At 55.1% G+C, this 20,338-nt stretch overlaps 6 protein-coding genes across 6 annotated transcripts; 3 read left to right on the forward strand and 3 right to left on the reverse strand.

Moving 5' to 3' along the window:
• Window positions 1-1,979: 1,979 nt before the first annotated feature.
• On the reverse strand, window positions 1,980-2,880 carry SCHCODRAFT_02723491 (uncharacterized protein; the record flags this gene model as incomplete). The annotated part of the gene is made up of 2 exons (XM_003034098.2): window positions 2,431-2,880; window positions 1,980-2,225 (listed from the first exon to the last, which is right to left on the reverse strand). The coding sequence occupies exons 1-2, from the start codon at window positions 2,752-2,754 to the stop codon at window positions 1,980-1,982; spliced, it is 570 nt and encodes a 189-aa protein (XP_003034144.1). The 5' UTR covers window positions 2,755-2,880.
• A 127-nt stretch (window positions 2,881-3,007) lies between these two features.
• Window positions 3,008-3,418, forward strand: SCHCODRAFT_02490808 (uncharacterized protein; the record flags this gene model as incomplete). The annotated part of the gene is made up of 1 exon (XM_050342933.1): window positions 3,008-3,418. One exon carries the CDS (start codon window positions 3,008-3,010, stop codon window positions 3,416-3,418), a length of 411 nt encoding a protein of 136 aa, XP_050201433.1.
• Window positions 3,419-3,444: 26 nt separating this feature from the next.
• SCHCODRAFT_02491516 (uncharacterized protein) lies at window positions 3,445-4,079 on the reverse strand (the record flags this gene model as incomplete). The annotated part of the gene is made up of 2 exons (XM_003034099.2): window positions 3,445-3,748; window positions 3,829-4,079. 2 exons carry the CDS (start codon window positions 4,077-4,079, stop codon window positions 3,445-3,447), a joined length of 555 nt encoding a protein of 184 aa, XP_003034145.1.
• Window positions 4,080-5,981: 1,902 nt separating this feature from the next.
• SCHCODRAFT_02492593 (uncharacterized protein) lies at window positions 5,982-7,385 on the forward strand (the record flags this gene model as incomplete). Its single annotated transcript, XM_003033540.1, has 1 exon — window positions 5,982-7,385. The coding sequence occupies one exon, from the start codon at window positions 5,982-5,984 to the stop codon at window positions 7,383-7,385; it is 1,404 nt and encodes a 467-aa protein (XP_003033586.1).
• Window positions 7,386-12,833: 5,448 nt separating this feature from the next.
• Window positions 12,834-13,728, reverse strand: SCHCODRAFT_01349975 (uncharacterized protein; the record flags this gene model as incomplete). Its single annotated transcript, XM_003034100.1, has 3 exons — window positions 12,834-13,053; window positions 13,130-13,536; window positions 13,675-13,728. The coding sequence occupies 3 exons, from the start codon at window positions 13,726-13,728 to the stop codon at window positions 12,834-12,836; spliced, it is 681 nt and encodes a 226-aa protein (XP_003034146.1).
• A 792-nt stretch (window positions 13,729-14,520) lies between these two features.
• On the forward strand, window positions 14,521-16,343 carry SCHCODRAFT_02723502 (uncharacterized protein; the record flags this gene model as incomplete). The annotated part of the gene is made up of 4 exons (XM_003033541.3): window positions 14,521-14,864; window positions 14,922-15,316; window positions 15,368-15,499; window positions 15,567-16,343. 4 exons carry the CDS (start codon window positions 14,521-14,523, stop codon window positions 16,325-16,327), a joined length of 1,632 nt encoding a protein of 543 aa, XP_003033587.1. The 3' UTR covers window positions 16,328-16,343.
• Between the last annotated feature and the right edge of the window lie 3,995 nt (window positions 16,344-20,338).

The following is a 20,338-nucleotide window of genomic DNA, read 5'->3' on the forward strand; positions in this document are numbered from 1 at the left end:
ATTTTTAAGCTAAGCGCTTGACATAGTGCAGTCGCGCTTTACTGCCTACACGCGTATGAAGGCGAGTGATGAGCGGAATACCGAAATGACGCGCTGTACCCGCGTGGACCGCACACGACCTCCTTCGAACCATCCACGCCAACCACCGATTCGCCGAACCACAGACATCGATGAGCAGCAAGCAAAGTCCCTAGAAACGGCGAAGGGATCCGTGAGTTCAAAATCTGACGATATCCTGCAGTCGGCTCTCTAGCGGTGTAGTCTGCTGGTTTCGGCAATCTCACAGAACCACAGACCGCCTCGAAAACACCTGTCTGCATACCAGAACAGCGTCCGTGATTCTTGTAGAATGTGCTGGCATGCGTCATATGGCACGGCGTGCCCTCAGGTAGTATACGGCCCATATCTCACGAACAACATGCCCATTTCCCTTCAAAATTCATATTTGCGGTATTTGTGCTACGCTCTACAGTCATCATACGGCGTTTGAGCAACCACCCCCGGATGAGCAGTCCCTTTTGAAAGAGTGCTTTACGAGTGTCCAGCATGCTCCAAATCTTATGGAGAGGCACAAGATAGCTGCAGCTCCTCTCACACATGATATTGGGAAGATACGAGCAGGACTTGGCGAGGGACACGCCGACAAAGTCGGTTGAGCAGCCTGTTTTTTGGGCTGAGCAACCTTGACAATTGTCTATAGATCTCTGATGATGAGCGTCCTCCACAGAAATATTTTCAGAAGCGCTTGACCATCTTAGGTATTGTTCTGGATAGACCACAAAGTGCTGATGCTGCATAAGGTGGCACAGGGCAGCATCCGGCGTCGACTTTGCTTGAGTGAGCGGCAAGCGGCCCATGTCACGTCACAAACCGGTCCATGATTCCGAGCCCGCCTCTATTGCGATTTACCATGCCATCCCGGTCGTCTGGAAGCTCATAAAAAGCCAATACTTCCCATGTATAGCATCTCACCTCTTCACAGACGCGACTTGGGGGCGGAGTGAGCGCTAGAGAAAAATGGGAGGCTCGAAGGCAGCGATTGCCGAGAAACGTGACGAGCTGCTCAAACGCCCGTTTGCCCTTAACTTGCTTGATCCTGCGGTGATCCCGCCATTCCATGCCACAGTCATGAGCAGGAACTCAATTCGATAGTAGAGGTGATACTTTGAGGTATGAACTTTTGATCGCTATTACATCGAGCTCGTTACTCCAAGCAACTATTACTGAAGCTCAACAAGATTTGGGCTGCTCAAACGCTGGGTGATGACTGTACCGTTTCGTGAAGGAGCTGGATGTTTTTTGACCACGCCCAATACCCGTCACGGCGATTTTTCCCCAAATGGCAGCGCGCGAATGATCTGGTCACCGCTGTATGAATGATGACGATAGGGACTGATAGGGTCCCGCAGTGGCCGAATGACAAAGTATCACATACCAGCGCCCGTAGGGTGTAGAAATTGCGAGTTCTGGCTTAATGTACTCGGCTCTGGACCCGTATGCCACACTGTTTGTCCGCCGCTATGACCCGTGACAGTTAGGTGTTGAGCTCAATCCAAGTGTGTCGTTGTGACCTGTGAGGCGAGCCTGCAGTCGAATTGACACTATCAAGTTTGTCGAATTTCGATGTCCCCTGCTGCACGCGATAAAATGCCGGGTCAAATATGTCGGGGGTAAACATGTCGGGTAAACATGTCGGGTAAACATGTCGGGTAAACATGTCGGGTAAACATGTCGGGTAAACATGTCGGCAAAAAAGAAAGGAATATATTAATTCGGGGGACGTCCCTAATAAGGAACGGCCCTGTCCTTCCTACGTAGTCCAGACGAGAGTACAAACTACGCGACGGAGCACCGTCGTTCTTATCGCTGTGGCATTGCAGGTGTTTCTGTCGACAATGACCGAACCCATCACCTTACGAGCTCGAACATTGGCACGAAGCTACTGAAGCACAGTCTCAGGATAAGTAACTATCTGGATTCTACGTGACGACTCTCTTCTTGTAGCGTGGAACAATGAACATCGGCACGGCATCAAAAACTGCGAGAACACGGTACACGAAGTGCGCCCATGAAGTCCTCACGTCGTCCCGCTTGTGTTCCGCCAGCCACCAGATGAGGCGCAAGTCCCAATGGTCGTCCGGATGAGGCTCGCGTTGCAAGCCAAGCTCGTCCAGCCTGCGCAGAAATCCCGCACGCAAATTCATGAGTGCAGCATGTCCTCGGCACTGTAGCAGGGCGTGTACCTCGTCTTCGGCAGCTCCCCTACACATGCGGCAACGCCGATCCTCCCTTGCCCCCCGCTGCGTGTCGATAACGGTCCGGTCGCCTCTGCACCTCAACAGCTAGCGCGTGATCGCTCAGCAGCAGCCTCGTCAAGGCCTTGCTGTGAGCGGGCACCGCAATTGTAAGGTAAGGTCGCAATACCCGCACCTTCCCCAACGCGTGTGCATTCCAAAGATCCAGCCGCGACATCGTCTGAAGCTGGGCCGCTGCGAGACGGTCTGCCGGGCGTTCCACCGCCGTCTGCAGGCCAGCTAGAATGTGGCGGTCGTGCAAGCGCACGAGTAATCGCTGCTGGGCGGGCACGTAGGACTTGAGAACATGCTGCAGGTCCGTTATCCAGCAAGGGAACATGTTGCGGGCGAGACGGAAGGACTTCGCCAGAGCAAGCCTTGCGAGAGGGTCGTCCGATAGAGTTGTGAGATACCCCAGGTACCGAAGCGCCAACAACAAGCGTCGAGCGCGCAGCGGCATGAGCCCGTTTTCCGTATTGAGGACGCCGCGGATGCTGCATGGATTCACGCTGGCGAGGCGCCGCAGAAGGTAGTCTTAAACCCCTTGCAGCTCCTTCACCAGCCTGTCATCGACATCAAGTGCCTCAATCCGCATCTTGTAGAGCTTCATCCCCACTGGCACGGGCAGAATCCCCACCATGTCTTCCACCGCGAACATCGCACTGACCATCCCGCGCGCGTTCACCTTCTTGACATGGTAATTTCGTCCGAATATGTTCAAGGTTGTCGAGCAGAAAATGGTTCCGACGTACTTGTACTCGCGCACGAAATCGATCCCCTCGCCATTCACGGTCACGCGCGTCAAGCACCGGAGAATGGGCCTAAACATCATCGGCTTCGTCTTTCCCGCTTTGATGATCATGAAGTTGTCTGCACACCATCTCGCAAAAGCATCGACAATGTTCTGCAGCGCCGCTAGCGTCTTTGCCAACATTGCGACGTCGTCGGCCTGCTTGATGTGGGAGACCCCTACTCCATTGTGGCGCACCACGTCCGGCAGTGGCGGGACGGAGATGTCCGAGCAGTGGATGTCCCAGAGGCCCGGGGATGCAGAGTCTCCCGCGAGGATCCCTACAGTTGACTTGAACGCATCCGTGTGTTGGCCCCCGCGTGTCACCACGTAGGACATGTCGCAGTAGAGTTTGCGCAGCTAGTCAGACATGGGCCCCGTTGCACCACGCCGCAGGAGCTTCAGCCAGAGGAGAGGCTGGTCTGTGGAGGGGAAGGCGTTGGAGAGGTCCATGAAAACGACATGAAGCGTCTCGCCGCTCGCCCTGGCTTTCTCAATGGCAGTGCGCAAGATGAAAGCATTGGCCTTGTTGCGGTACGCGGGGCGAAAACCATTCTGCGAAGCAGGAATGACCTTCTCACCTTCTGCCCATTCCCGGAACCGGCGGTCGATGAGTAGCGTGGCCACCTTCAAAATGCAGGACTCCAACCCAATGAGCCGGTAGCTGTCAGGGCACGTCGCCGACTTCCCGGGCTTTGAGAGAGCTGCCAGTTAAGTGAGATGCCAAGCGCGAGGGTTATGCACGTGTTGCAGAGCGAAGCTAAGGCATCGTTGGGAGTGCTCAGGATATCCTGGTACGTGACCTGGTCAATGCCCGCCGCGATACGTCCGATATGCTCGCGCAAGCGTTGCTTCACCCAGTCCAGCTTGTCGTCAATGAACGGTCGGCTGAAGATATCTCCCGGAGTCCGGTCTGTCGTGCACTCTGGTATCATCTCTGCCTCGTCCCGGGTAGCAACGTGAAGAAGTGCATTGAACGAGGGGGCAATAAACATGCCGGGTAAACATGTCGGGTAAACATGTCGGGTAAACATGTCGGGTAAACATGTCGGGTAAACATGTCGCGTAAACACGTCGGGTAAACACGTCGGATACAGAAAGAGGAAGATCGTTAGAAACGACCGCGCTCGTGGAGCGCGTGTGATCTGACCTTTTGGTGGAGCAGCACGTGGTCCCGACTGTCCAGCACTTCCAGCCGCCGATGAGGGATATCAGATAGCCGCAATGCTCGCAATTGTATTCAGGAGGGATAACGGCCATAGTGCGAAAGAAAAGAGCCTGAGCTCTGAGGAGAGAACACCTACAAGCACTTGTCCACAGTCGCCTGGCGCTACTCCACAAGAGTATAGATGACGTCTACTCCCTCGGCGACTTTGTCTCTAACGATCTTTTTCTCGCTGTAAGACGCTGTGGACTAAAGAAGATGTCGTTCTGGCCAGCAGCGGTAACGTTCGAAACAAGAGGGCCATGGTGCGGGATCTGGATGCGTGACGCGGAAGTACTCAGTAGTACACTGAACAAAGGGAGATGCTGTACAGCGGTGGAAGGCAGGGGCTTAATGCGGGACAGTGGACTGGGGTGCTACGGCAAGGGCGCAGTGCCAACAAAGTGCACACAGGAGCCCGTACGTTGGCGGACCGGTTTATGAATGAGCACAGCTATATATACGCACCAATGTAGATATGGATGAGGTCTTAACAGGGGAAGGACTTGTCGAATCGAAGGGAAGAATACCTGGTTGGGAAATTGCGGGGCAGGTAAGGGTCAGACGCAATGCGTCTGTCCGTATCGATACAACATGCATGGAAAGAAAGACGTGACACACATACTGGACTACACAGCAGGTGCTAATGGAATATCGTACACGGCCTGCACGGCCAAAACGTCGCGAACATGCCATGAATATGGAACAATACAGCGGCGGCCAGATCAATTGCGCGCTGCCTTTTTCGGAAAGATCGCCGAGGCGGGCGTTGGGTGAGGTCAGAAAAATTCAGCTCCTTCATAGAACGGTAGAGCGTAGCTGAAAACCCCCGAATATGAAGTTTCAGGCGGAATGAGCATGTATTTCGCGAGATATGTGAGATACAGTAGCTTAGGGTGCATAGTGCCGTATGATGCATCCCGGCACGTTTCGTGAGCATCAAGTGTGCACCCCCGCAAAGTTGGTATGCGGATGGGGGTTTTCGATGGCGCTCTACCGTTCTACGAAGGAGCCGGATTTTTTGGACCTCACCCATCGCCCGCCTCGGCGATCTTTCCGAAAAAGGCAGCGCGCATTTGATCTGGCCGCCGCTGTAGGTTGAGCAGAGGATTGAGACATCACAAAGAGGGCACGCGGCAACCTCGGGATTGCCTATTGACTTCGCCATCTCAATTGGCAGACAGCACGATCGCCGCAGCAAGTGGGGCAGACATAGAGTCTGGAGGTCTGTGTTTGATCGGTATGATGGCAGAATCGAACATGGGAATCGTGCGCGAGGGAACGAGCCATGGAGCGGGTGAATGGATGTCAGCCACGATAAAAGGGATGCCTGCTTTCGCTTGCGCAGCAGGGATGGGCAGGCCGATACCCGCTGTGGCGAATCAAGAGATATGTTGCACTGCTCAATGTATACTAGACTATCGAGAAGAGCTTGCTGTATAGGTCTTCCATCCATAGCGGGCAACTACGAGGGGAGGTAGACAAGTGAGGTTCAGGGCGTCAAATCAAGTAGGGAGTAGGGTAACTTGTGCCTGGCGCTCGACCAGCGTCAGAAGGTCGCCGCTCGCGAGCGCGATGGCTGCTTATATAGGGGGATAGACTACCGTCGCGGAGTCTGTGTGTACTCCTTGCCCGCCTTCGTCGCCGCCCCACAAAAAGCCTAGCTGCTACCTCTGCTCTTTTCAAGGACGGAATGCCTGTGACGGAAATCATATCTACAGCAAGAATCCGCGCGATGGGAAGGGAAAAGGTGGCGGAAGACGAGGAGCAGGCGATGAGGGTCGCCCAGGAAGAGATGAGGGCACGGTTGGCTCATCTAGAGGTTGCTATTGAGGCTCTCACCCTAGAGAGGGACAGGGCAAAGTGGGAGGTTGAGAAGGTGGACGCCGTCATGGCTCCGGTGCGGCGGGTCCCGGAGGAGATGATGTCGGAGGTATTCGAGTGGGTGCTGGTAGGGATGGACGATGATGTGGGGAGGGCGAGGCAGATTGGGCGCTTGCGGATTGTCAGCGCGGGGTGGCGGGCGATAGTGGACGGAACCCCGTCCCTATGGACCCGTGCATGCACTACGAGGGACCAGTACCTCCACGTACGGCTGAACAAGCGGAACTCGGGCGCACTCCCAATGAGCCTGGTGCACACTGGGGAGGGAGCAGACTCTGCGGCGCTAGGAGCTCTCACGACGCTCGGGGGTGCGATTGGACGGTTGACGTCGTTGAAGCTGAGAGCAACGTGTCTCTTCTTGGGTTCGCAAATGCCTACACCCTCCTTCCCGGCGCTAACTACGGTTGAGCTCATCCTGGACGGCGCCCCGCACGTGAACGCACTCATATGGTTGACATACGCGCACGGCCTACGAGTGCTGACGATACGATGCGAAGGTGTGCGTATGGACGAGCGCTTCACGATGCGTGTACCCGACTTTCCCTGGCTGGAGGCCTTGACTCTGCGGGGGCTGGAGCATGGCTGCACCGGGTTCATTCTGCACCTACTGCAGAGAACCACGACGGTCCGCTCGGCCTACATCGATGCGATGATCGATGACGTGGAGATGAGCGACAACTGGGTGGCCACCACCAACATATTCACGCCGCGGCTGCAATGCTTGGAGCTGCAGGGCGACGTGTCCTTCGTGCTCGCGATACTGACTGCACCCCAGCTGCAAGAGCTGACGCTGGGAGACATGAACAATGGGCGAGTCCCGCTCAATGACCTCGCCATCATGTTGAATCGACCAGGTGGCTGTCCAGACCTGGAGACGCTCGCACTCAATAAAGTCCACTCCGGACTGCCTGGCGCGGCCGGAGGCCTGGCTGCCTGCTTGAGGGGACTGGGAAGCTTGAAAGTTTTGGAAGTGGACGACACTGGCTCCCAACGGGGTTTGTTCGGGCGGGCGGAGATGTTCAACGCCATGTCTGGAGGGGCCACGCCGATCGTAATGCCGCGGCTCGAGCAGTTTGACTACTGGCAACCGGGTGATGGCTTGCCGGACGAAGCCTGGGTTGCGTTCAACCAACTGGTAGATTCGAGGGCGGAGGAGCAAATCGTAGGTACCCAGCATCTCAGCGCACTGGTAGTGTACGTGGACGACCTGTGATCGTAAGTGTTGAATATACGTCGACACGTTTGTTCTGACGATTTAAGCTTGTCAGAGATTGCAACGTGTTCACCGCTACGCGCGTACGAGGTTGTCATACTCGGGTAGGGTTGCTGGGCTCCAGGCGCGCGTGACGGAACTTTCTTGATACATCTTGGGTTTGAACGATTGTAGGCGGCTGGTATCGAGGCTGGTTGCGAATGGAATGCATCGTGCGGCTCTAGGCGACTGTGCTTGATTGCGATCATTTGCGGGGTGTATTGGATGGGCGAGAAACCAAGGCCGCAAAGGAAGAGAAGGGCGATGTCATGGGGAGGAGCACGGAAGTGAGGAGAAGAGGGGCACCTGGGGGAGTTGTCCATATGAGTCCGACTGGTTGCTTTTGCCGCCACTATGCTGTGAGCTCAGTATAAGCTTGAGATTAGCCATGCGCACTTCTAGGTCCCGGCTACAAGCACTCGAGTCTGCAAAACGTGTTCAATGGACCTGCACGGATCTTGGATGCGGAGATCAACTCAACTTGAGGTTAAGAGTGATCCCAAACTCGGCGTCGTCCATGACAGGCAGAGGGTGGTGATCACCTGGACCCAGATGCTGGAGACAATGTCAGGAGCAGGCCAAGACTACGCACCTCTCTAGCTCATAGTCGGAGCCGAGGGAAGAGAAAAAAAGAAAAGAAAAAAAAAACCGCGCAAGCCGCGCGAGATGTATCAGGCCGCGAGCGAGCTCAGAGCGAGTGCCTGAGCTGCTGCTAGACAAGGTACAGAGCTGGCATAGCCAGGATTTCCTCTAGTACGTCGTGCGCTGGTATATATTGAGACTTAGGTATAGTGTAAGCAACATGTTTACCCAAGTCAATACGATCCCCGCAGTTACTTCACACTTCACTTACTGTTTGCTACGAAGAATGCGCCAATCAGGATATTCTCCTCATTCTCCAATGGCCCCCTCGTCCTCAAGTGTGTCGTCCCATCCTGCGGGGTGAAGACGGATATAGGACGTGTGCACGACACCGTGCCATCTACCGCTGCAAGCATCTCCATCCTCGAGTACAAGTCTTGCGCGATTCGCCCCAATACTCCACCCCGCCACATAGCCGCTGCCGTTTTCTCTGGAAAGTGTAGTCGTCTGCATCTCAAGTACTCTCCAAAATCCAAGTGGTCCAATCGGTAACCAGCTTCTCCGATGATCGCCGCCCCGACATTGAGAGGGCGATCCGCACTGGCCTGGCGTTACAGCAAGCGAAAGATCGTTAGAGACAAAGTGGACGGTGGAGCACGCGTGATCTGAGTGCCTGTGGAGCACCGCGCCGACAAAGTCCAGGGATAGGCTTGTGGCCGGCCTCCTTAAGAATTGGACACCTACCTGTCGGCATATGTTCAACGGACCATTTGGAGGCAATCCCGAGCTTTTCTAGCTGCCGGAGAGTGGTCGGAACCTTCAGATGTGCTGGGAGGCAGCGCCACGTGCGGCTCCACCAAAGCTCGAATCTCGCGCGCTCCACCAGCGCGGTTGTCTCTATCGATCTTTCGCCTGCTGTAGCGTTCGAAACCTTTCCACTCCTTTCAACGCAGAGCAGGACTTGGTCACAACAGCCCCGCTGGCGCTAGCCGATACGGAGCAAGATGACGCTTCTCGAGCGCAGGTAGCACAGGCGAAAGCAGAGCACCCTATTCCGCAGGAGCTAGATCTGGCTGCGCAGCCCTCCTTGCACTGCGCGAAGCCTGCCTTGAACTTTCGGATGCCGGAGACAGCGTGCGTGCCCGTGATCCCACGACTGCTCACCTAGAGGACCACCGCTTGTTGCGAACTCTGGACGGAATTCTACGTGTCGCCTCGCCGGGGACGAGGCCCGCGTTGGAATCAGACCGGGGCACTTCTGCTGGAGCATTGGAGGCCAATGCGCTGCAAGGTAAGATCGTGCTAGTGTTCGCGAGTGTCTACGACAGTGCGACATATCTACGGTGCAGGAGTGGATGCGGCCGATGGACGGGGACGCTATACGCGGCCTTAATGGATATGACACTGTGCATCTCCCGCGCCCTGATATGGACCTCGTCCGACAATGGGGTCAGACTATAGCGTTTGTTCGACGGGGTATAGACATCGTCGTCTCGCCACTCTCCACACCAATCCTCCTCGTACTCAACGCTGCCACGTGCTGGATTGTTGCTGCATATATACCTCCCGAAAGCGGTGACTGGCGAAGATGGACGGATACCGATCCCTGGGACCGTGTGACTGACATTCTGTCCTTTCTTACCTCCGACACGGACCGGACCGTCGTCCTCGTTGGGGACCTGAACATGCGCACAGGACAACTTCAGGCGGGTCCGCAACCCTCAGACTTGCCGCGTATCTGTCATGACCTTGCTATAGACACACGCGGGCGTGCCTTCCTGCGACTATGCGAGGAGCTGTACGTACGCACCCTGAACGGCATCCGCCTCGAAACGAGCACTCCCGGTGCACTGACGGCCTTCCAAATGCACGGATCGACCACAATTGACTATTCATAACTTCCGCCCGTGTTACTGTCGATGTCAAGACCCTGGAATTCACTCCTGACAACAACTCAGACCACGCGAGAGGACGCTTCTCTGCTCAGGTTGGTCCATATCTCCTCCCCTGCACGGCCGATAGCGAAATCTCGACGTCAATCGAGTACACCAGATACCATCTCATGCGGAAAAGAGAGACGCTGGATGTCGAATTGCAGCAGCTGCTACAATCGATCTGCTCCGAGGAGGAAGCTGTCGAACAGCTGTACGGGCCCGTATACGCGGACGGAACGCCGTCTGCCGTCTATATCGCCGTGCACAGCAATAGCAATCATACGCGAGTTGTCGCATCCCGAGGTGCCCGGTCGAGATGGAAAGAGACTTGGGTGCTATGCACGGACTGCATCGACGACGCTCCATGCGTGGCGGGACTACTTGCGACCCGGAAACCATCCTTGCGTCAACCGCGAGCAGTCTACACGTCCTCCAAGCGGCTTATACGCGCTGTGCTACCGAGCGGGTCGGCTCGCTAAGCAGGGGTGGGACGTCAACAGTGGCGACGCGCTCCGAGCGCCGTGCAGGTGCCTCGCTTCCCGTAATGCGAGCACGCACTTTGTCCAGTGCCCTGAAGTGGAGCACATGCGCGCGGCTCGGGCGTTGGCCGGCCTGCCCATAACTGCTACGGACACGAACGACGCGATATCACTGGGAAATCTCGACTGTCTGCTTCCTGTCGTTGTCCCGCCATCCGGCTCCGTGGTCCGCCTGGCAAGCTAAGTCATCCCGGGCAGACCTTTGGTCTGCCTCTTAGTCTGATACTGTACCATATCTAAGGAAGAACATGAAGAAAGAGGGAACCACGCTTCAGCGAAGCGGGCGGTTGCAGGTCGGCGAAGCCCGACCGGCATCGAGCGGGGAACATCAACCGGCACGTGACGCCGTAACCGGCACATCCCGCTCGGGCGGCAGAGCCTCGCCGACGGTAAGTACTCTGCGAGGCGACTCCAGCCTGACCGACAGCCGATGCAACCATCGGCCAAAGCCGAAGCAGCCCAAGCCAGAGCGTAGCTCTAAGGCGATAGCCGCGCGAGGCCGATGACGGGCGGAGGCCTTCGGCCCCAAACCAAGCTACAGTCGAACCCCTCATAACGCATACCCATCGGAGCGCACCCGAGGCTCGACTGCTCGGACCCTCTGCTCTGAAAATTATATACACTGGGAGGTATACACCCCAAGAATCATATCCGAAAGATAGTTCAACCCAAGCGCGCCTACAGCGAGCCTCGGAGGCGCTCCGATAGGTATGCGTTAAGAGGGGCTCGACTGTAAGCGATGGCCGCCCATGCGCGTGAGAGCAATAGGCTGGGAAGGTGGACAGAAAACAGAAGGAAGGATATGATCTAGAGAAGCGGCGAGTGTCCACGGGGATATTATGCAGAAATGCAGAGGGGCGGGACGTGGATGACGAACGGACGGACAGGGAAGAGAAGCGCGGGGGCTGGTCGGAGCCGAATGTCATGTGACATGTTCGTTCGAAACGCGGTAAGAGGATCTGCTGGTGTGATAACGATACCGGCGGTAGGACTTGACTTGTCGAGTAGTGGGTGCGAAAGAGCTGTGGAGGTACTCGAGAAGCGTCGGCCCTGCCTCCAGACGACCTTGGTTGCATGTGCCACGCGCGCTGCGGTGGCCAAAGTTTCTTCTCAAGAGATATCTACTGACATTCAAGGCTTCATCCTGTATTATAAAAAAAGGCTTCATGATGCTCTGCCTTCTGTTTCCCATTTATTCGAGCTCGCTCAAACTCGCTCTTCGCTGTGAGTCTTATTACCTCAGCTTCGACTAAACTATCCGAGTCTTTCTTTCTGACCCACTGCTCATCTGTCTTCATTGCTACTGTTGTCAGTGTTGATGCGTGGGAAGTCTATACGGAAGACTCCTCCGTGCCCTTAGCTATTGATGCGGGTAGTCGTATATGGGGTTCGACTGCTCTTTGTAAATGCTTCTCAATAAGGCAAACATTGTATGTACAATCACGGGCGGACACTTCACGCCCTTACTTACCTATTACTGCATGTACACAACAGCGAGTGTCCTAAATGACTCCGTGTTCTGAGAACTGCAACCAATCTTCACCTGTAACTCTCCTGTGCCGAGTCTTTATCGCGACACGAGGGACGAGCGTGGTTCTGGGTTGAGTTGCTGTCTCGCACGCTACTGACGAGAGTAGGTGGCACGCAAGCATTACTGGGCCCAACGCAACTCTTCTCATCTGAGAACCACTTAGATCTGCGTCTCGCTCGCAGGACACCAGTGGCATCACGTGGGGCACGTGAATTCGCGTGCGGCAACGCTCCTATTCAAGCCCGCGACCATATCCTCGCCGAATGCCCGCTATACGAACACGGCCGTCATCACTTACGCGCTAGAGTTCGGTATAAAACTCGTTGAGGCCGATGTATGTTAGTGACATTTAACTAGTTACTTACAGCTGTAAGTGACGATGTTATCAACTCCCGTGTTATTAACATGAAGTTACATGTAAGAAACTGGTGTGTTACATGATATCTAACCCTTTTCGGTGTTATCAAAGCTCTACTCTGCATCATAAGCGCTCTCAGCTGCTCTGGGCCTCCTATACCACCCCCGCCGCCTAGATCCAGAGCTTGAACTCACCGCAATGGTGACCTACTGGAGTTCTGAGAGCACCAGCGGTAGATAAGTTTCACGTGCCAGAATTGCTGAGCCTTTGACCTCGTATACTGTAGACAGACTCGACGTGATGCCCTTATACTAAGCGTACTGACAACAGCGCCCGAAGACCTGCAGCGTGTGACCATAGGTACTCAAACTTGAACCAACAAGTTACATCTGGCTAGTATGCAGCAAGGCAAGCCAGTCCGCTTCGGCACCCTCCGATGATTTTACTACTCAATGCGTATTGACTCTACCTTGTCGTGGGGAAGCTCCCAATGTCATGGAAGTCGAGGAGCAGCCTGCCACGGGAGTTGCCGAGTCCTGTCACATGGGGGTCACGGTTCGGATTCCAACAGGGCCGACGCGTCGCGTGCAAGGATTCTGCTCTCGTCTCCCAAGATACTTCGGGTGCGCTGAGCACCCACGTCGCCTGGAAGTTTTTTACAGTTTCTAACATGGCCTCCCAAGCCCTCATGTAAGTAACAGTTATTAACATGTTACTAACACGTATTTTATACACATGTTATTAACATCCCAGTTACTTACCGAACTCTAGCACTGAGGGCCGGGCATAGGCGACCGACTATGATACGCAGGTCATTGAGCCACCCCGGTTTTGATGCGCTCGCGAGAGCCATGGAGTCACGCATAGCAGCACCAGCGAAGTGCGTTGGGGGGAGGATCAGGAGGTAACGAAGGTAGCCTAGTGCCAACAGTAGCCGCCGAAATGCGATTGGTAGAATTCCTGACTCCGTATGTGAGGGCGCGAGGATGGACTGTGATCCGACTCCGAAGAGCCTCCGTATGAATGAGGTCTGTGAGTTGACCAGCAGCTTGAGCGCGTCGAGGTCCACGTCCAGGACGACCTCGCTCCCGGCAATGAGGTGTAGGTCGACACGTGCGAGGTATATGGTCTTCCCGTCGCGCACGGGAATTGAAGGTAATTTTTGAAGCTGATGGGGTGTAGGTGGACGTGTAGCATCAGCTAATGTCCATTGCACAGGTGAAATGACCCGAATAGCCTATCTCCAAGCAAAGAAGAATCTGCACGTAGGGCCGGAAAATGTCAGAATTTCTGACGAGTTTCTCACGCTGGCAACCGACCCCTCCGTTATGCTTGACGCCCACTCATTTACTGTGGCCATTTTTTGGGCCCCGTTACGCGTTACGGTTGCCTCCGTTCATACCGGTGCAGTCCGGAAAAAAGGAACGCTTGCAGGTGCTGGAGCATGCACATGAGGCACTGGGGCATAGGGGAATTCAAGCTACCTTTGAATTGCTGCGCCGAAGAGTCTATTGGCCCCACCTTTACGCCGACGTCCAACACCATGTCCACTCATGCCACGAGTGCCAGGTGCGTAGTTACTTAGTCTACGCCGGTTGGAACATCCGCTAACCGTGTCCACCCCTGTATCCATATTCAGTAAGATATATATGGACGGCATGCACGTGCCTGAGACTAAGAAGGGTTTTCGGTACATTATTGCCGCCCGAGATGATCTGTCCGGTTTTTTGAGGCTCAAGCTCTCAAGAAACTGACATCCCAAGCGGTGGCACACTTCCTATGGACGCACATTGTGTACCGACTTGGGGCACCTCGAGTCTTTGCATCTGATCATGGAAAAAGAAATTCAGGCAGCTTTGGATTGAATCCTCAATAGGCTTAATATTCCCCTGCGCCGCATTTCTCCATACAATCATCATGCCAACGGAGTGGTAGAAAGGGGGAATATCATGATGAGGGAAGCTCTAGCCCAGTTTTGTGGAGGTGATGCGGAAGTCTGGCCGCGCGCCCTACCGCTGGCTCTGTTCGCTGATAGGGTGACCATCAGCAAGGTGACAAGCTTCTCACCGTTCCAGCTCCTTCATGTATGCGACCCCATTCTGCCGCTCGACCTCGCGGAGGCCACTTCTGTAGTGCAAGACTTCCGAAAGGCATGCCCGCCGCTGATTTGCTCGAAGCCCGCATGCGTCAGCTGGCGCGGCCTCCCACCGATCTGGCTAAAGCGGCTACGCCATTACGACAACCTCGCTTCAGTGCTAAGGCGCTGTTCCGCGAGCGATTTGAGCGGACATTGCGCACGGAAGTCTATCAGCCGGGTCAACTGGTACTATTACGGAACTCAGCCATCGAGAAGAGTGTAAGCGCGGCAGCAAAGATGGCGCAACAATATTTGGGGCCGTATGTGGTCGCGCGACGAAATAAAGGCGGGGAATGCATACTACAAGAATTGAATGGGGCCACGCTGGCGGGAGGAGAGGCGCCGCGTCGACTATTGCCGTACGTGAGCCACGTGAGGAACCGTGATGCGTATCATTCATCATCCTGCGCCGATAGTGAGGCAGGGAGGGACGATGGACAAGGTTCAGGCGGGGGTGTACTGAGCAACGCGACCCCCAATCCCACGCACCTCGCCGTATGTACATATATCGAAAGGTCCAGGGGCTCCGCATCCTACAGTACGACCCACCTCGCCTTAATGTCGTTTGAGTCCTGCAACCCAGGCACCCACCCTAGCGCCGTGCCCTTGTCCCTCGCCAGTCCTCAATGTGAAGGAGGAGAGAGGGGCGCGGCGCACCCGGCTGCACCCTCAGCCTATTTCCCGTCGTCGCCAGTTGTTCCACCGCGCTCCCCCTCTGCCTTCAGGAGCCACGTCGATACCTTCACTCGACTAGCACAGAGAAATGTTCGGCACAATGCTGCACCTCGCGCGGGACCGAGCCCCTGGCACCGTGGGTGTTCCGTCCCCTCTAATCAATGCGCTGAAGTAGATGTTTCCGTAGGAGCGGCGCTGGAGAGAAACATGGAAAATGTCCCCGAGGTCGCGCCCACCGAGACAGAGGACTTGTCTGCCTACGCGGACCTGTTCACCCTTTCCCCGAGCTCCTCGAGCAGAGCGACCCCCGCGTATCAAGGTGCTTTTTCCCTCCTTCGCTGCTGGAAAGCACCTGATGTATTCAATCCCTCACGTCATCTTACTAGGCTATGAAATGTCTGCCCCCGGTCCTGATCTTCCCGCCAATCACCTCTCTGCCCACCGGCAGTCGTCCTACCCCCTTCCCTCCGTGGACGATTCGTTCGGTATCGTCGAGGCGTACGCAGAACGGCCACACGCTCTCGCCTATGTGCCCCCGCCTCCCGGCGCCATCTATGATGACGAGTTCTCGGGGCGCGTGCTTCCTCCCGCCGAGGGAGAGGGAGATGTGTATGTGCTGTACGATCTGGGAGCCAAGGTGCCCGCTGACGGACACGTGGGAGCCTTCAACCTGTACGCTCTTTACCCTTCCTCACCCAGAGAACGCTATCACTATTTTCGCTCGGGAACCACCGTCCTCGCGCGCGTATGGGGAGAACCGGAGGAGGGATCGGAGACGCCTCTCGAATTCGTCGAGGCGCTGGAGGTGCGACCGGCGGGGCGTTGGCTGCGCACCATGGCTTACTTCCGCGGGCGGCGCGCCGTAGTACAGATTCCACCCACTGCCTGCGCTCTTATCAGCCGCGAGCTCGTCTGGCAGCTGTATGAGAACCACCTGCTTGCGGAGCGATCGCAGTTGGGCTCCTCCACGAAGGAGGCTTACCTGCGAGCTCAGGAGGCCGCGCGCGCACTCACAGTGTGGAACGTTTGCCGCTTGGTCGTCACTCGACGGGCGCCAGTAGCGGAGATTCCAGTTCCGTCCGAGCTCGAGTTCAACATCGTCCGCACGCTGACAATGGCCACCCTGCCGGGACCTCAGCTCGAGTAGCCTGGACCTGATCGCGCCCCTCCAGATTTTTTTTTTTTGTTTTTTTTTTTTCGATATACCTCAGGGGACATGGTTCCTATATCTAGCTACCTATATGCCTGTTTCCTAAACAGGTCCTTCTTGCGTACCGCGCTGATCAATGCACGACTATAATCCCTGTTCGTCCTTGGTCAGGCCGCGCCATACATAGGCGACTTGCAGAATGGAGAAAGGTTTTTCTGGATGTTCACTCTCCAAGGGTCTCGTGACCTGATGCGCGCGGTGCAGATTTGCCAACATGACCTACGTCCTTGGGTCTTCCCTTCGGGACAACGAAGTCAAGAACATCATCCATACGTACGACATCTCCTATGCCGTTGATCCCGTGAATTAATTAGTATGCGTGTTTGTACTCAGATATCTGTATGAGTCTAGTGATTTATGTGGTACCCGCGACCAAGAGGACGGCCGCGCGAGCAAGAGGAGATGCCGCGCGAGCAAGTCAAGCTTCCGCGCGAGGAACTCCTGCTCAATATTCAAAGCGCTGGCATAGTCTTGGTGTATCTTATCAACTCTGTCGCATAGTTCAGTGACCTTCAAGGCGGCAGGAGTAGATCGTCGTCGAGCTTGGGGACAATGCACGCTTTCCCGATTGGGACATAGGGGCGTTGTTCGATCCACGTGGCGCCCCGCATGATTTCTCTGAGTCTCGATTCGAGGTTCTCATCAAAAGAGCTGTACAATATGCATACCTCGACGTAGATTACGGCCTGCGCGACTGCGTAACTCAATATCGGCTGCCTAGAGCCAGATCTGAGCGTGGGCCGGCGATTTCCGAATGTTCACGTGATAGGCATGACTGTGTCACAGTCACGATAACGCTGCGCCAACGTTGCATCTCGAGCTTGACGTCGTTGTATCTCGACGCAGGTCGCCCGTCTCGATCAAAGATGAATGCAAAGTCCGTGCATGACAGGCCCCCGAATGGGTCAAGAATCTTTTGAGTTGCTCGCGCGGACCTCTCACTTGCTCGCGCGACGCTCCCTCTTGCTTGGACAACGTCACGTCTTCGCCCTGCAAAGCTACCTTTTGGATGCGCGGGTGCCCGTCTTGCTTGCGGGGATGCTGAGAACAGAAGTAATCGACAATTTCTTGACTTGCAACACACAAATTAAGAAATTTACGGAATCAACGGCATATGTTCGCGTGTGGCGCTGCCGACTTACATCCGACCTCAGTCGCGCGGCAAACATGACACTTGCTCAGCCAGGAGATTCATGGGATTCCTTTAAAGGTCAAGGTCAACGACGATAGTCCTTACTTATAAAGATCCCAAATTTTAAGCCATCGCTGTGGTGCCCACAATTTCAATGTTGCTCTGGTTTCTCATCCCGGGTTAGATTCTCGTACAGCGCACATTGTACCAGATAGTCAAGCCACGGCACCTTCCTCACCGGCGTCGGCGTCAGCGTCAAGGAAGCAGGGGAGGCGCTTTGACATCCATCAACACGACCAAGTATCCCCGGTCCCGACGGCCCGATGGCGGGCCGATCCGCAGGCGTCCGCCCCTTGTCCTACGCCGCACTCACGTCTTTTCCTACCACGCTATCCTCGCGTCGGATCTCTCATTCCTACAAAACCTGTGGCGGGCGGTCATCTGCCCCCGCACTCATAAACTTGTCACTTATAGCGCTTTTGTGACCCAAATTGACTTTCTCAGATTTGCCTCGCCCGAGTGGCACGTCTAGTGGTCGAATATTGCTGCGCTCGCGCGACGCGCAGTAGTACTCGTACGGGATCTATATGTCATAGGTATATGCAGATCCTTGAAGTGGCCACTCCCTCTCTGCAGTATCACTTGGAGTGGCATTTAGCTTTCACCACCATGCGTTGATAGCCAAATTTTCATGTGGACAAGCTTCACTATACCTACAGTAGGATACACTTCGATTACAACTAAAAGTAAATAGCTTTCACTACGAAAAATTACTCATTCAGGAGCCCAGCTTTCAAAAGCAAGACCTAACGTCACCGACCTCGAACATTCAAAGGAATCCCATAAAGCTTATGCCTTCCTTCCTCGCCGTCGACGGATTACCTTACGGTTAGAGATAGCTCCACCATGAGGTCAGTTTTCGGCAAAAATTACCGTGAGCACGGAAGTACAAAGTGCGTTGGAAAAGTATTGCGTAGAGCAATAAGCAGAGATTGGGGGAGTATATTGCTCGACACAAGTACTCATTAGTGTATCTTGAGCACTTTTGAGCGTGCTTCGAGTGCATTAACTCGCGGCATGACGGTCAGGAAGCTGCGCGAGCTGCGTTATGGTACGTCACGGCTATTATCCCCGTGACATATCGGCAAAAGCCGACGTCGGGCCTCCTTTAAGGGTTTCCGGCCCTGCCTATCATCCAACGGACATTATGTCTCTTGACAAGAGACAGGAGGAGTGCTTGTATGCCTGAGTAGAAGCATTTACTCTAGACAATGACGGGCGAATACCATTGGACATGTTTAGAACAACGTGGGAGAATATCCCGGAGAAGGCCGATGTCACACAAAGCCGTGGCTAACCCCGCCAACCACCCACAACTTCTTTTTTACAAGCCTTGGCGCGGAACGCTTACCTCAGCGTGTCTTCGGCTCCGTCAAGACACGCACGTGACCCGGCTGATCCGGGCGCCCGGCCGGTGATTCCGGCGCCACGCGCGCGTTATCCGCTCCCGCGTCTGCCTCCGCGCCTGCCCCCGCCGCCGCCCTCCCCCCTCGCCCGCGTCGTCGCCGTGGACGCTCCCCCCTCACATATCTCCGTTTGTTCTCATCCTTCTGAGCTCTACGCGCTGCCCCTCTAGCTTAACATCGTCTTGTATAGACCTAAGCTGGAAATGAACATAAATCAATTACTTGGGCAGTTTCTGAAGCATCGCGCGACCCCCGCTTTGAACTGACAGGAAGAGTGTAGCGTTCGAGTAATAGTTAGAAATTACTTACGAAGATAAAGAGATAGTGAGAGTCTGAGCTGCGTAAGACAAATTGGGCGGGCAAATCCAGGATGGTAATATATGAAAATACCGTGCCCATCGAGGAACAGGTGTACCCCAGCTTCGCTGACAGCAAGCGAGACATGAAAGGCACAATGAGAAAGATGTATAAGTGTGTTGAACTGTTGTTTGATGCACTCGCGCGGAGGATCCATACGAACAACCTAAATGCGGGGCAGGAGTGCGACCTGGAGCCTAGAGGCACATTTGCCTTCGCGCCGCGCAAGGGCTCACGCAGCTGCCACGCAAGTGCGCATCTCCCGCTTCCTGCTGTTGTAGACGCTTCAGAGCAAGTATATGTAGTTGATGACGAAGCAGAGATATCGATACGAGTCTGTGCTACAGGTACAAGATATGCTACGAGAAGGCGGCCTAATTTACACACGACAGTTGCGTTCGTCGCTCTCAGGTGCCTGGGCGTCAAGCCAGCATTCACCCGCAGCCTCACCACGCAGTCAACCGTATTTTCATACCTAGGGAGTATATGAGCAGCTGTTTCGTCACGAGAAAGAAGAGAGGAACAAGTGTACACACCTTACAACGTCTGGTAATGGTTTGCTGCCCTTCCATCCTACTGATCTTCTTTTGCAAGCTCCCGGCCCCGTGGTCCTTGCGTCGCCGTCCCTAAATGATAAGAAAGCGCTGAAAAATGGAATCAGAGGGATATCTGGGCAAAATGAAGAGCCTAAGGTGAAGAAGGGGAAGGGAAGTCGCGTAGGATGCATTGTTATCGGAGCCAGTGCTCTTGCCGCTCGCTATCATGTCCTTTCAAGTTTGTCTCGATAGGGTGAATTTCGGCGTCGATGCGCTCCGTTCAGGGCCTTGGCGCTCGCGGGGTACCGGTAAAGCGCTCAGGAGCGCATATTAGAAAGGGATGGCGATGGTGGAGGTGGCAAGCGTCACTGAGATGCGATGTACCAGTGGGCATTGCTCAGGAGAGCGTAGCATGTGGCACATTAGGGGACAGAACCAGCTTCTCGTAGTCCTGAGT

This window comes from Schizophyllum commune (assembly GCF_000143185.2).
Source record: "Schizophyllum commune H4-8 unplaced genomic scaffold SCHCOscaffold_3, whole genome shotgun sequence".
Lineage (NCBI taxonomy): Eukaryota > Fungi > Basidiomycota > Agaricomycetes > Agaricales > Schizophyllaceae > Schizophyllum > Schizophyllum commune.